Below are 16,290 nucleotides of genomic sequence, written 5' to 3'. Positions count from 1 at the left end.
GTTTTTTGCCACGACATGAGAGAAAGTAACATAGGTGAGTCACATTCACACTCTCAGCGGGCACGTTAAGTCAGGAGCTCGAGCGCTCTGCGACGTCTGCCTGTGCACAACAAGAATCACCGTTTCCGGCTTTGAAACGTCACGGATATTTTTAGACTTGTCTGCATGCCTGTCAAATCGTTTTGACACTCCGTCAAAATAATCTCCCAGCGCCCCATGCCAAATTCTCTGGAGTAGCCTAATCTCAGGCTGTCATGTCAGAGGCACCCTGCGTCCTGCACAATTATTACTTCTTCACATATAAGCCGTGCGCTTTTTATAGCCGATGAATTGTTTTACGCAAACCAACAAGAGGATGCCGTTGTAAGTGAAATCTCCCTGATGGCTACTGCTGATGAGAAGAGTTTCATTGCAAAATCAGATATCTTGATATTTGATCTTTGAAAAGTGACACCTACTCTAGTAAAGTGATTGCAGACATGAACATAAAACTCATTAAAGAATAAGATTTTAGAATTTAGTCATAAGACCTTTGCCTAGACATTATTTATATTCTTTACAATGAGAGGATCTTTATTTTTATATAAAATTAATATTAAGTCACAAACTTAAGTCGTGTATTTACACGGTTTTGGAATCAAACCCTTCAAATATTTATTACAGGTCAAGCCCATATATAGGCTATTATATTTTTAAATTCTATTTTTTTCAGGTGTTTCTATTAACATTTTTTTAGATGATAACAGATATTGGTGAAAACTGAAGACACAATAATACAAGCTGAATAGTACAGAAGCATTTGGAGTGGAGTGCCTCAAACAAGTCTAAAACTTAAATACTTGGCGCCATCGTGTGGCACAACGGTGTACTGCACTTGCTGCCTGATCAGTAGTTATGTAATAACCAAGACTTAGAGGCAGATAGAAAGATGAGGTTTGCCACATGTCACATCTGTCCCTTTTGTAAACTGGCGACTGCACATCCTGCTTTTGTCTCAAACGTCTTAAAGCTCTGCCATGCTAATACAAGGGAGTGGCAGGTCTGGTATGATCATGTATAGGAAATGCACACTGGATGAAAAAGGAAAACTATTCTTTATTTCATTAGGCAAAAGATATACATTCATCATTATTGTACACATAATTTCATATGAGCACCACATTCATTAGAATTTCACAAAAATCGCGTCACAGTGTCTGTATGATGATTTTTGATCGGCATGGCGATATTTACAAAGATGATATAGTATTGCAGGCAAGCATTGACCACAAGTTGGCACATACTGAGAACACATACAGTAGATAGCACCAGGTTGAGAACTTGCTGAATGTCTGACTAAACTCAATACATTGATTTAACATAAAATTGTACAGTACAACTATCTTTCTGTATATTATCCCAAAATTAAACCAATAATTTCACAGACTGGGATAATTGTTAATGCTGATCCTTCAGGTGTAAACTTACAACCTCTGGTCTGGTATAGCCACAGTTTTTTTTTTCACCAACATGCTTTGTATCGGCGGACCATTGATGTAAAATTTGTAATTCTTCTGCTTTTGACCCAGGATGTTAACTCAGTACTCTTGATTACAGGAACTGCCAGATTTCAATTTCAGCAGATTGCCACTTTTAACAATTATATATAAGGCACCTGTTTTGAACAATAATAAATCAACGTCTTTCCCTTTTAATGTGTATTAACTCTGTGTTATCACTGTGTAAGTAGGGAGGCATTTTTTGGCAGTAAATGTGTTATGTGTCTGTCTACTTCTCAACACAGTGGGGGTACAGATCACAGGACTCCGGTATTATGGAAACAGTGCTATCTAATAGCATGATGTTGAACATAGCCTCTCTCTTGACTTGATAGAACGGAGACCCATCAGCACACAAGGAGGACATTGACAGTATTGATGAACCTTAACTGACTGAGAGGCAGATGCTAGATGTAATGCACAGTTCCGAGAACTATAGTCCAATACATAAAGAATATTCAAAATATAGTGCTGTGCTAAGATGGTCACTAGCTTAGTAGCTCAAGTGTTGCATAACATTCCACTGAACTACTTGAACTACTAACTGAAGTAAATGAGAACATTATCCATATACTCTATGCACATTTCAAATACAAATAAAATAGGCAAGAACATTCAAGGAGTATACCGTTTCACTTCTGGCTCTCTGAAATACAGTACTATTCCCTTATTAGATGATTGAAACTAAGAGGTGTTTCAGTGGTTTGACAGTAATATTTGAATGTTTAACTCAGATTTGGTAATAGGTGTCTATATGGAGTATACTTTCAGTCATTCATATTAAACAGTTCAAGCTTGGTTGTTTTACTGCACTATTACAAATTGTGCATGTAAGATACAGTGTATACATTTTACATGATGCACCAGTCAGGAAACTGAGAAAACCTACTGAAATATGACTACAATGCAAAGTGTAGGAAAGGCCCTCTTTAGACTGAAATACTTAAACACCAAAGGCACCTTTCAACACCGTTATGTTTTATGCCTCGGTTTATACAAGGTAATTCTTCAGAGGAAGTTGGCTAATAGGTTCATCTTCCTCTGTGATCCCTACGCTGAGGGATCTGCATTTTGTTGGTCTCCACGGCTTGCTTTCGAGTCTGTTCGAGTGTGACCCAGAGTGCCTCCTGAACGGTTGACCTGCGCTGTGAGACACTCGCGGGAGCCGGTGGTGACAAGTGTTCTTGTGCATGTTATCTAGCTCTGCTCTTTGGTCAGACCCGGCGGAACACCTCGAAGAGGGAAGCAACTGAGTGCATGCGGTAGAAAAGGTTCAGGGGAACAGCGAAATTGAGAACTGTGGTCCATATGCTGAAGCCGAATGTCTCCTGTTCCAATCCGTTGTCGTACTGCGGCCTGCAGCCAAAGGCAGGGAGGATCCACAGCTGAAAGAAAGAAACATGAAATGGTTAAAACCCCCAATCGGTAATTGCAGTTTGGTGGCCCTTGCTAAAACACTGTCATGCTGCTACTGGCTTTGTTTACATAGTGATTTATTAGATTGAAAGCATCCCTATAAACTGACAGAATGTGACAGACTATTCTACAAAGTCAAACACTTCAAGAACATAATTGAATACCTGAAATTTGGATGGTCAAATCAAATTTGGATTCTATCTTTAAGTGAGGGCATACAGTTATGCGCTTATATGTTATATTATGCCTCAAATATTTGACTGTCATTACCTGGGATCTTAACACAACAGAAGATACAATCACTCTCAAGATCTACACTTTAATTGTCAGAAACAAGTACATCTAAGAGAAAGTCTTTGTTTAATAAGTCAGAATGCTCACCGAGATGTTGCACATTATGAGGAAGACAGCAACGTTTTTCAGGATTTGCCTCTTCACAGTCGGAGGTTCCACTACTTTGTTCCCCACAGGCAGAGGCACCTCAGAAGGTTTCCTCGGACACCTGTACACCTGTCCGCTTTCCTCCTGCTCGTTCTCCATGGTGACACAAGGCCTGTCCGGGGTCTCATAGGCTCGGTTGATGATGCCGTTGTATGGCGGGGCCAAAGAAGAAGTCACAGAGAAGATTTCTGGGGTAGCCGGTAACTCGGGGTCCTCCCTCTCCCCGTCGTCCCGCTGGCGGTACAGGGACTCTATGATGAAGAGGTTCTGGACATACTTCTCCAAGACAATGAGCAGAGAGTAGATGAGGTTTGTCCAGCGGTAAGGCGGGCTGCTGTTGGTGCCCAGTACAGCCACTATGCTGCACCAGGACATGAGCCAGGAGCCCACGGAGGAGCCAAACAGCAGCTCTGTGTCCAGCTGCCGTGACGGGTTCTTGGAGGTGTCCATCGGCATGTGGTCCGCGCGGTAGATGAGCAGACCTGAAGCCCCGGCGGAGCACATGAACACCAGCATGACGATGCCATAGCAGTAGAACATGGAGATGGCTGACTGATGCGTCTGGAAAGACTCCTCCACATGGATGATGTAGACCACCAGGACCCCGATGGTGCTGGCCAGGGCGACCAGGCCCAGAATTGGGCCTAGGATCAGGCCGTGGGTTTTTGTAGGTGGCCTCTTCCGGTTTGAGGAAAGGTCAATGGTCCGTCCAATGTTCTTCCACATGACGAAGAGCATGGCAGAGACAAAGATGTGGTACTCGATGTTGAAGGGATAGAGATAGTAGAGACTGTTGGAGAACATGGAGCAAGCGCTGGTGGTGCAGTTACAGTGAGGCTCTGAATGCACTGCAACACAAATCAAAAACACATGCAAATGTTTGACAGATTAGAACAAAGAAAACATACAACTTTTTCAAGCTATCCTTTAACACCATATGTTTTTTACGGCTGGATTAACAAAATTAGCTCCATTTACACCATCATGCTATATTGGCAAGAAGAACAAGAAACCATAATAAATGATTTCTGAAAAATTAAAAGGAAAGATTCCCATCAGACAAATTCCAATGCACTTGGATCAAACAAGGTTATCTGAATGTCAAAAATGCTATTGCTTTGTGTCAATATTCTATTTCCCTGTGACAGGAGAATTTGACAGAATCTGTCATGCCAACACCCCAGTGTGTGCAGGTCAAATGGAAATACATTGCACTTTAGAGTGAGACATTATTGACCAGACTGGGATGAATGAAAAAATGTGTATGGGCCTTGCATGCTGATGTCACTTCATTTTGACAGGTTTTGATCTGATATGAATGCATTACAGGTCTTGAAACTGCGCTATATAGTTTTGCTGATGAAATGTTAGTCTCTGTAAAGTCAAATGTATCTCAAGTGCTTAAAGAAGACCTTTTTTTACATTCAGGTGAGGTTTGCTGAGCATGCACACTCTTTTGCACTAATGCCCTACTTCTCATTTATGCAGTTACGTACATTCACACCTGGGAGCTGCCCAGTACAACTACAGTCTTTTACTGTTGGGCACTGAGCAGCTCCACTGAGGCAGTTGGGGTCAAGTGCTTTGCTCAAGGGCACCTAGATGGTGTTTGTTAAGGAAGGGGAGAGCATCACAAGCCCACATTACTAACCACTAGGCTACTGCCACACCCACAATGTGGATCACCAGAACATTATTTGAAGCTAGACAGCACTATTTCTCTGTGGTGGTCCTTCCCTCAAGGCTACAGTCACAGTTATGTAAGAGAGTGCCTTCTAGGCCTTCTCTTTAGTCACTTTCTTTCAAAGGGTTTTTGGATTTGTGAAGACTTTTAAATTTGAAGAAACTGTAAAGGACTACTTTATTAAGCTTTTTTTCTTCCAAAAACAACACAGTGTATCTTTAAATTACTTTGATGGTAGTAGTGCAAAAATGCTTTATCAAGGTTCATGTTTCTTTAAAAAAAAAAAAAAAAGTATAGTTCTCCTGCATGTGCTACAAAACTCCATGATAAACTTTCTATCCAATCCCTTAATGTGTTGGTGGCTGGTCAATATCCATTAGCTGTATTTCACTCACTAAATTACAAATTAAACATTTTCACTCAATAACTCAAACACTGAACCGATGCATTTTAGATGTTGATGAGATAATGCGCTTTTTGTACTTGCTCACTCCTTGTGAAACACACTGAAACGCACGCTATGGTAATGCTGTTGCCCTCTAGAGATCATCTCAACAAAACCCTGCCGTGTAGCCCCCCTCCCGCCCCTCGCCCCCCAAAGGGCACCACTATGGTCCTGCACCCTTTAATTAAAAAGGGAACAACAGCCAGGGTGCAGCCAGCCTCGCAGTCAGCCGGATATGAGGAGGAGCAGCCGAACCCCCCAACCCCTGGCTTAGATGTATCAGTTACTGTAATTGCAGCGCCCTCAGGAGTAGGCAGCCTGGGACAAAGCCGTCTGAGGTCAAGCGGGGGGTTGCCAAGGCGGGTGGTGGTGGTTGGAGTGTGGGGAACGGGATGGGGTGGGGGGCTTAGTGCTAGCAACGCTGTGTGTCTCCTGAAACCTAATAGAGAGACGTTCGACACAAACAAGACCCGCTGGGCTGCCTAGCTAACCTCGCTTCCCCTCGCAACCCTCCTCTCCTTCCCTTTTCTTTCATCCATTGAAGCGAGCTCTCAAGTGGACTATTGTACTTTTCTTCTAGGTACAAGCCAGCAATCGACCCCTTGGCCCTTACCTATGGTGAGGTTTCCGTAGCCCAGGGCAGAGAGCCTTCTCTTATGGTTGTTCAAGAAGTGCTCTGCCTCTGACATCACACCGTTGCACCACAGGAGAAGGTTGGTAAACACTGCATGGATTACACCAAATCTGAGGAGACAAACAGTTGAAACGATCAATCGTTTAGTGACCATTAGTGTATATAAATGGCTGGCTAATAGCATTTGACAGTTTTATGTTACAGGTTGTGTGTGTGTGTGTGTGTGTGTGTGTGTGTGTGTGTGTGTGCGTGTGTGCGAATGTGTAACAGATTTCATATCATGCCTGTTGTTTGGTCACTGCTGAGATGTTTCCTGACTGTGATCAAAACATATTTGCTGTCATTTTACGGGTGCAACAATATTGGTATGAGAACAACCAAAATCTACATTCATTAAATTCTAATGTCACATATTTCACATACCTCTCAAACGTTTCAAACGTCTTGATGACATCCTTGATGTGAAACCAGAGAAAATGCACCTAAACAAAATCCCAAAACAGAAATCAACAAAAGCACACACTGAAAAGTCCAGTAAAAAGTTATCCAGAATATAGTTTATCAAAAAGCATCTTCTATCAAAACTGCAAAAATGCATTGAGTGGGAATTATTTAAACCCTTTTACCAGAAGGATTACCCTTGTCATATGCAGTTACACTCACATAACATGGACAATGATAGGATTATATTGTTGCAGCAACTCTCTACTTGCCTGAACAACAAAGAGCACATTATTCAAAGACCTACCTGGTTAAGTGGTGCACAGAAAAAAAAGACACAGTGTCTAACACTGCTGAAAGATTATCACTTTATTGAAATTAAAGTGGGGTTGTAAACTTACCTGTGCTATGGTGTGAGTTGCATGGATAACAGGATATACCCCAAGCACAGCCGACACACAAGACTGGTAGCCCACATAATACCCAATACGGAAAGCGTCCATAATCAGTGACAGGAGCGCAAGGAGAGTCAAACCACCTACCAAGAAAAAAAATAAAATAAAGCTTAAGTTATTGGCATTAGTGAAAAACAAAATAATTAAATTCCACTATATGGCAAGACAAGTCAAGTGTTTTGTTTCTTTAATTTGGCAAACCATAATCCTTTATATTTCATGAGAAGAATTGTAAATGTGAATAATTTTGTTTGGTTACAGAAACACATCGTCGATACTGTAGATCTACTGTAATATCCAAACAGATGGACCAGAATGACATCATTTTACCATTTTACGCATTTGCTGCTGTGCGTAATTTTGCGCCAATGTCCTCAATCTTACAGACTCACCTCTTATCCAGCATGTGGTGGCGTGGACATCTTTCTCGGTCTGTCGGTTCTTCTGCCTGTCCCTCATCAGGATGTACCACATCATCCAGATCAGCTGGAGGATCATGAGGCAGGTGATGAAGGACAGCAGGTGCTCTTCCTTGACAGAGGGGCCATGGTGCGCAATGGCCAGCATCAACGCCGCCCCGATCAGCAGCACATTGGTCCCATACTGGCCACTGAGGATCTCCGCGTTCTTCCTCGGATAGTCTCCTGTCAAGTTGAGTTTTAGCTTGGTGAAAACCTTCTTTTCGTGCTCGGAGCTGGACGACGAGGAGGAACTGTGGCAATACTTGTTCAAACACATAATATCCAGGCCGCTGTGCTCCACCATGGTGGGCGAAATGTATAAAAATCGCAGTCCCAAGAGAAGAGTAAAGTCAATGCCGTGTGCTATAAGTGCATTTGAGGGAGGCCAAGTGCGTAACCTGTTGCTACAAGGTGGGGATTCAGACGGATAGGTACCGTGCCAAACATGCTCATTCAATCTGCAAGGTCCGGCTCAGTGGTCACGCATAGTTTCAATGTCCAGCCTTACTGAGGATGGATTTGATAGATGCCATTGTCATCTTGTAACACTGAAACTGAAATATCTCTTCGTATAACTCGCTCGCTGAGTCACTGAAAATGGGAGATTGCGTTTCAGTCTGTGGTGATCCCAGACCGCCGTCCTCTTGAAACTCCCATATGTTTCAGAGAAATCACTGGGCTTGCTGTGCCAACCATTCACTGTCTAAAGAAGCAAAAACACTAAGCGCTGAATTATCCACAATAAAAGGGGAAAAAAAACGAGTTCCACTCAAATCCACCTCTTCAATGTAGCTGCCAGCCAGTCTTTCCAAGTCTGCTGAAATCCTCTCAGGGTGGCTATCGAGTGTTGTTAGGCATACAGGCCTAGGTAAGATGAAAAGGAAGATGACATTTCACTAAGTTGCGATTTTTTACAGGTGTGAGTTGGAGGCAAGTGGCCTGTGCTGACAAGCGCTCCAAATCCAAGTCTCACATGTATTTTCACTTGCGTTGTTGTGGTTAAAAAGTTTTCTTCTCAAGGGTGGAAGAAAAAAAGAATCAAATTTCAATAGTCCAATTCACAATGGCTTTTTGTGAGTGGCTCTCATGGACGAGAACATTTTAGGCCGTCGGCACTGAGAGCTTGCACGGATATGATTATCCAACATCTGGTTTAACATATAGCCTACTCGGATGAGTGTAGTCAGCATAACAATGCCTGCTGATAACACTGGATGGAGAGCTGATTGGTGTGATATGAATTAAGTGAATTAAGGGAGGGGGAGGGGGGCAATCAATAGCTTAACTCAAACTGATGTGGCAACTCAACCTTTTGATCAATATTTTCTTTTAAACCTTTAAACAAATATTGCTGTATTATGAACAACTGGTAAATTAAAAAGTGAAACACAATTAGTGAAATTGATACAGGTAAAGGCTTCACAATGGCTCCCATTCTGTTTCAACAGTCTTCTCATTCCCTCAGGAGTCCTGAGAAAGCTGCTCGGGCACGCTCCAAAGCACCTTGGACCCCAAAACCACCTTTCAAAATTTTGCTTTCTCATTTTTATTTTTTATTACTAACAGTAATTTACTGTGTAGGTTGGTCAATGGGCCATATTTTTGTAATGCAATTGTATAGGATTGTATAGTGTTTGTATTATAGTGGGAGTGCGCTCTCAGGACGCATTAGCCAGAATGAGAAGGCGTGAGGAAAACCGTGACAATGGCGTCACGCGCATTGGAAAGATGATCAAAAGGGGGCCCCTCCAAATCTAGAAGTTTCCATTGATGTGTCTGCATTGTCCTGACAAGTTATTGAACAGCACCTCCCCAGGTATCCGCTGGGTATCGGTTTCTTAATCACTGAGAATCAGCGTGATAAATAAAAGAGTGAGATCCATTCGTTATCAAGGCATGTTAATGATCGATTGATTGCCTTAACATTTTGATTGGATTGGAAGTGCTCATTTAGCGCTCCATTGTTTGCACCTTAGACTAACATCCCAATGACAACCTCATTGACTTTGACTGGGTTTTTTCCTGAGTATCTTGAAATAACATGGCGCTCTAAGCTGGATCCATAAATTTGAGCAGTCATTTTTAAGAGCAAATGTCGCATTGTCAGTAAGCTGTACATCTCATCCTAAAACTGACATGTACAGACATAACGTGTTTAGGGGCTGATTAACAAACTGATACCTGAGCTGATGACCGCTTCACGTGGTGAGTTCATGCAGAGATCATTTGTCAGGACAATGCAGACACAGCAGCGGAAACCACAATCTGATTATTAACAGCTGGCTGTTTGATCATGCCTCCTGTGCTCTGGCTGTCCCAAGGAAAAATCACTACAATATACATTGTGTCTGTAGTGAGCTTATAGCGACCTTAATGTACTTAATGGTATTTTTTTTTTTTTATGCCATATGAATATTGTTCTATTGCTCAGTGAACAGCTAGGGCTCTCAGCGTGAAGCCTTTCTATGTTGGGGATCCACAGCAATAGGCTTACCGGTGGCATTCATCCAGGTCTCTCTTGCAAAAGAGATTTTTAATCTCAGTGAGATTTACCTGATTAAATAAAGGTTAAATAAATAAATAATCTGAGTCAGACGTAAAGAACAATCTAAGATGTATTTGTAGCCACATAGATTAAGGATGGCAATAAGCTCTTTGTAAGTATCCTATCTCAACATAATTAATTATACAGTAATGTTTTTCACCATTGTTTACAAACATTATAGATATAAACACTTTTACAGCCTCAAAATACATGGAAAAAATCATATTTCCATGTTACATACTGCACGTCCGATCAAAAAGTCAGACAATTCTTAGTGAAAAAATGTCTTAATTCAAAAAAACACACACACACACACACACAAAAAAAAAAAGTAGTATTGGGGTGACAGCATTTCAACAGGGGGCGCCAAACTGTGATTATGGATTGGGCTCTCAGGGGATTTTTGTTCATGCAAATGCATTTGCCACATTAGGATTGTATTTGGACAATTTTCTTGCAAATTGCTCAACTGTCAGTGTAAAGGAGCTTTATAGACCTGACATACATGTTCAGTAGGACCTCACTAAGTCTCAAACCAAACTAAACCATGTAAAAGTTTCCACTAACCTCCAGCATAGTCTTAATGTAACAGTTCAACAGAGGATACAGGAGAATACTGATAAAATCCCATGTGTCATCCTGGCCACAGAGAAGCTGAGTTGTATCAAGTTCTGCCTAGACCCTGGACTTAGTGAGACACTTCAGCTGCAATCACTGGTGCAACTTTTTAACTGCTAATGCCAGTTTTTTTATTCATTGTGGCTTCGTTGAGGTGTGCTTGGTCCAGCAAGGACAACAAGTTTATTACACATTTTTAAGATGCATTCAGTCACTGAAATTTGTTATGAAAGTTTATTTAAGAAAAAGTTAACACATTTTACAGATCATGAACAGAAGCCTTTACATTCTGCAGCACAAAAGCTTTCTATGTAACAAATAAAATTGCCTCGGAAAACAAATACAAATAAATTAAGAGCTTTGGTAGTTTTATCAATACAAATATAAACGGTGGAATACCTCTCCTAAAAACAAGACAAAAGTCAATCACATAGCGGTCAACAGGGCCGGCCACTGGAGCTGCAAAACAAAAGCAGATAGGTAAAGTTGTGACTCTTCATTGTATAAAATACCAGTGTTTATAAATAAAGTATAAAATATTTAATGCATACATGACATAAGAAAAAAACTACGACTAATGAAATGCAAGGTTATTTATTAATTCAATAAATAACCTTGCAATTATAAAAAAGTACCATAATATTTTAGAAAATTCAAACAAATGATCACAGCAGAGTCGAGCTGCGTTCCATCAGAACTCGGGCCTCACCCGTCGACTTCAGCCGAGCAGAGAGATGAGCATGACCACACCCATGAACTGGGTGAAGAGGATGAGTGGAGTGAAGAAGGACCACACCGGCCACAGTGCTATGTTAAAACTGTAAAGGAAGGACAAATAACCCATCAGGATATGTGTGTCAATTAAATCACTTACAAATACACAAATATTCAAGGTTATATTGTCAATGACAGGGGAAATATTTGGGTCCCAAAAATACAATTTTAAGATGAAAATTGATTAATTATTTGCACATCATGGCTCAAACTAAAGGTAAATGGGCCATGAATGGACAAACGTTGAGATTTAAGATGCCAGAGCTCAAATAGACAGCATTAGCCAGCCTGGCACAACATATTAGTGAAACTAGATAACAATAATAATAATAGGGCAATTTGAAGTCCCATATGATTAATTAAGTGATGAAAAGTCACAGTTATTGCCCATTCCGCCACAGACAAGATCGTAGCGATAAAAGGATTAAATACACTGTGGTGAAAAGCTCCACCTTGTACTGCAATAGATAGAAACAAAAATCTATTTCAAAATGACTCTTACCTCATCAGTCTTTCCTGATCTTTTTTGATATAAGGAGAAATTACTGATGGATTTGAGATTTGCACTATTGCAATACTATATCTGAATTTTTCGGTGAGATGTCAGTTCAGGAGACATTCCATACATGCCGACACTGTCTAGACAGATCAGTGTCTTTTCTTTGTGTGCCTCAGATAAATGAAATGAAGCATTCGGCAGTTTGTTGTGACCTAACTTGCCCTGAACACAAGCGGAGGTAAGGACTATTTCTGCAGCAGGTTTAAGTAATTAAACCAGCACAGTCAGCATTTCTGAATGAGCCAACTCATTAACTCAGCAAGAGCTCGCCTCTCATCAAGTACCCAAGCAAGGCAAATGGCTTGAATCAAGCATAAACTGCAAGAATAGATATGCCAGGTGACTTTAGTGAACTTTTCAAATCCTTACAGCATTACTCTGCTCTTGTGCTTTCTTTGGAGACTGAAAAGAAACTGTCCTGCAGCTTTATTTCTGCCATTAGGAACTGGAAAGGATGACGGCATGTTAAAGGCCAAATGCTTTGTTTTACCTGCAAGATGCTGCAATGAAGGCCGCTGTGGTGATGGGAGGGATGGCAGGGTATTCTTGGTCATAGTGCTGGATGCCTTTGAACCACTCCAGGTACACGATGCAAAACATGGCCAGAGACAGGCAGATTACAAGGAGTATCGAACCCACATTGAACCACCAGCTGGAAAAAGACATGGGTTTAAAACTGGAGGGACGACAACAGCAAAATGGGACCTTAAATTTTGTATACAGTGCAACTATCTAGTATAAATCTATGGGTTTATGTGAATTAGCGTGACAAGTGTTGCTTTCACTGGTGAGGCCATGCAGCGACTGTTTATCGTCAGCGATGCCACAGAAACAGAAAAAAGTAAATTCATGATTTTTTTTTTCCATGAGGAAGCTTTCATGACAATTCAAGGAGCAACGTAACACCTTTTGATGTCATCATTCTCCGTGATGACGCGCAGGAAGTCCACGTAGTACGTCACAGCTACAGACGCCACAATCCAGAAGACGGAGTGTCTGTTAATGCGAGGGAGAGGTTTTGCGTCTTTCTCCTCTTGGCCTGAAAGATCAAGGAAAAGCAAAATACTGTTTGGATGCTAAGAATGGGTGGGTGTCACTCTATGGCTCTAATTTAAAAGGTAGTCAATGTTAAGTCTGTTTCATTCCATGAGAACTTAAAATTAAATCATGACCATCTAAATTACAGGCATATTCACATATATTTGTGAAGAGCTTGACTTGAAGATGGAAACTTCATTTTTGAAATCTTCCACAGTGAATACGACTTTCAGGATTTACCAGCCACTGTGGTCAATGGACAGAAAGGTTTCCTGCTCTGATGATTACCAGTTGCTTAGATGTTTCGCTATCTAGCAAAGGAGTGGTACCATTCAATTCAATTGTACCACACTGCAGGACACAAAGAAAACTGAATACCAGGTAGCAGAGAAGGGGTTACAAAGTGGTATTGAATTTACTACCAAATATGAGAATTATCTTGCCTTAACAGAATGTGCTCAATCCCCACTTTTCAGGTTTAAGGAGCTTTTGGGGTGAAACAGATAGGTTTCTTTGAGATAAGCTTACTTCTTGGAGAGCTATTAATCTCTATAATTTAGTGGTTGATTAAACGTATCAAAGCCAGTTGTTGGCTGGTGAAGTACTTCAGCAAGCGGGTCTGTCCTAGGCAAAGTTCATGATGAACTCCATGCCCTGGACATGTAGTTAGCCTATATCTTCTTTAATCAAAATTCGGCTACATCTACCCGTCCTTAGCTCTGGATATACTATAGCCCAGGCCTGGTCTTGCCAGAAGGGCCACTTAGGAAGCCTCTAATTGGAATATGGAAATCTGTAAAATTAAATCCCTGCAACATGGCCATCAATAAAAAAGGGATGACCATTCAGCAAATGTTGGGTCTGCTGCATTTATTATGCATATCAATTTACACTGGCAGAGAGATGACTCTTGGATGGGGTACAGTGGAGTATAGTTTGCCTGTATCATGTTGCTTGCAGTGCTGACACAGCGTTTGCACACAGTCAAAACAATCAAGAATTGCTGGATTCCTGCCAGTAAGGGCCTCGAGATTAGACAATTGTCTACTGTACAAGCTGCCACTGAGCCCCTCAGTCTGAAACCTGCTGCATTCACATATTAACACATGTTTCTGCGTGTCACGTCGTGATCTGGATAGTTCTGGACATTAACTATCTCATTTTTTTGTGAAATGAAAATTTCAAGTTGCTAAACGGCTACCTCGCAAGTGGAATCCAGACAGGACACTTCACACATGCAAACACACTTGCTTTCCTAACATGCAAATGTCAAACTGATGACTAGATTACCTAACTAGACTAACGTTAACCAGCAAACTGAGCCGAAACCTGTGCCAGCACAATACCTGCGTCATGTCAATGCCCAAAAAGCCATATCTAGCAATGTTGGGTTACCTACATCAACGTTAGCTGTCAACAAGCGACAGAATTAAAGTTAGCCAGCGACGTTAGCTAACACTGTACGTTTTAAACGCTTACTCTTTTCATCATGGTCACCCGATGCCGTTCCTTGCATAAGAAATTCAGCATCTCTCTTAAATCTATTTCTCAAAGTTGCAAGCTCATTGTCGTTAAGCATTTCGTTGACCCTATCCTTCCTTACAGCAGTCTTATCTTGTACCGCTTTAGCTAAACGCTAACATCTGACCAACTAACTATGCGATAAAATAGCACTTCCTGTTAACAGCAAGTCTCCAACTTATGACGCATATTTAAATCGACAGTTGTAGTTTTGCTCGGACAGAACCTAGTGAGAGTTGAAGACGAGAATGTCTGGTGTGCTCTGAAGTCTCGGTTTTCAATCTAACTTGTGTAGTAACGTGGTGACACAATATAACTAAAGCCTCATCAGTTATAATGCGCATTAGCCCTGGTCATTGGTGCCGCCGTCACATGTAACAAAAACAACAAAACTATCTTCCTACTGTTGAATGGGATGGAGAGGAGTGAAGGTTTGAACTTGGAAACTAAGCACAGAAGACCATATAGGCTTAATGAATCAAATCACTGACCCAATGCCAATTTAAAACTGTGACCAATGTGGTAGTTAAGCCCAAAAAGCAGGTTTTTGCAACATCAAGGTGATTTTCACTTGCATTGTAAAGGTGACTCATAAAACCATGCCCAGTGCATGATTGCATGATTGCACAATGCATAGCTTTGAATCAGTCGAGGCTAAGCAATAAGGTACAATCCAAATGAAAATGAGTTTTGGATACATGTGTCCATACAGGCCATCTTGAAACCACTAACAGCATCACATGAACTGGACCAACTGGGTGGAGAAAAAGAAGAGAGGCCACAGTATCAATATCAGTATCTGACAGGGCACATTACTGCCACTGGCAATCTTCCCAAGCATGGAAACATGCACATCTCTCATAAACTATGCAGAATGCAATGTAATAGACTGTTCTGAAGGATAGAAGCTTATCTTTATTGTATACATTTACACACTGTTGGCAAGGACTTGACATTACAGAAACTTTAGTCCTGTTTCTCTGCCAAATTGGAAACTTTTAATGAGGCAAAGACAGGGCAAGTGTAGAGCAGAAAATGGAGTTATACTATACAATTAGTTGCAACTGCTTTTATGTCAACAGCAGTGAGTAGTCATACTTAACCACTTTTGTCCTATTAATTATGTTTTAAGCCTATGTGACACAAGTGATAAACTGATTACAGTATTACAAAGAACAGCTATCACTTCTCATCTTCCAACTAATAGCAGGCCAGATCTTCATAGAGGGACTGTGTAAACAAACAGATAAAAGTTCAATAAATATGGTCCAGTTCTCTCCTAATTGCACTTAATCAATCCCATGGTTGTTAAGTCAAAATAACTCATTTAATTAAGGATCTTAAAGCGTCCTTTCACCACTGTCTTTGTTATGCATGTGTCACTCAGTAGACTAATCAGGGAGGTGATCTTTTAATCATCTGCCATTTGCAGGTAGAATCCTATACTCGCAATACCCTGAATTCTCCTCTTCTTCTGGCAAAGAAAGCAGTGAAACTACAGGTCCAAATCAAGCTCTTAACTTACTGAACATACCTGCATAGCTCAGAGACACTAACAAACAGATGGCAAAAATCACCGTCTGTTGCCAGAGGGAAGTTCTCATCAGCTGTTACACATAGCTAAATTAAAATGTTTGCCGTTATATCGAACTGATGTTGGCTTTTCAATAAAAATCACCAGTCAATGTTGCCTATTGCCTATATGATGGAGGTGAGGATA

At 41.1% G+C, this 16,290-nt stretch overlaps 2 protein-coding genes across 2 annotated transcripts; both read right to left on the bottom strand.

Moving 5' to 3' along the window:
• Window positions 1–2,752: 2,752 nt before the first annotated feature.
• On the bottom strand, window positions 2,753–7,819 carry otop1 (otopetrin 1). The gene is made up of 6 exons (XM_071915627.2): window positions 7,447–7,819; window positions 7,001–7,137; window positions 6,582–6,640; window positions 6,138–6,268; window positions 3,336–4,243; window positions 2,753–2,923 (listed from the first exon to the last, which is right to left on the bottom strand). Exons 1-6 carry the CDS (start codon window positions 7,817–7,819, stop codon window positions 2,753–2,755), a joined length of 1,779 nt encoding a protein of 592 aa, XP_071771728.1.
• A 2,572-nt stretch (window positions 7,820–10,391) lies between these two features.
• On the bottom strand, window positions 10,392–14,722 carry tmem128 (transmembrane protein 128). The gene is made up of 5 exons (XM_071915622.2): window positions 14,529–14,722; window positions 12,918–13,050; window positions 12,502–12,663; window positions 11,388–11,496; window positions 10,392–11,137 (listed from the first exon to the last, which is right to left on the bottom strand). Exons 1-4 carry the CDS (start codon window positions 14,626–14,628, stop codon window positions 11,397–11,399), a joined length of 495 nt encoding a protein of 164 aa, XP_071771723.1. The 5' UTR covers window positions 14,629–14,722; the 3' UTR covers window positions 10,392–11,137; window positions 11,388–11,396.
• Between the last annotated feature and the right edge of the window lie 1,568 nt (window positions 14,723–16,290).

Source organism: Centroberyx gerrardi, chromosome 5 (assembly GCF_048128805.1).
Source record: "Centroberyx gerrardi isolate f3 chromosome 5, fCenGer3.hap1.cur.20231027, whole genome shotgun sequence".
NCBI classification, from domain to species: domain Eukaryota; kingdom Metazoa; phylum Chordata; class Actinopteri; order Beryciformes; family Berycidae; genus Centroberyx; species Centroberyx gerrardi.
Note: the sequence above shows the minus strand (reverse complement) of the source record. Positions and strands in the feature narration are given on the sequence as shown.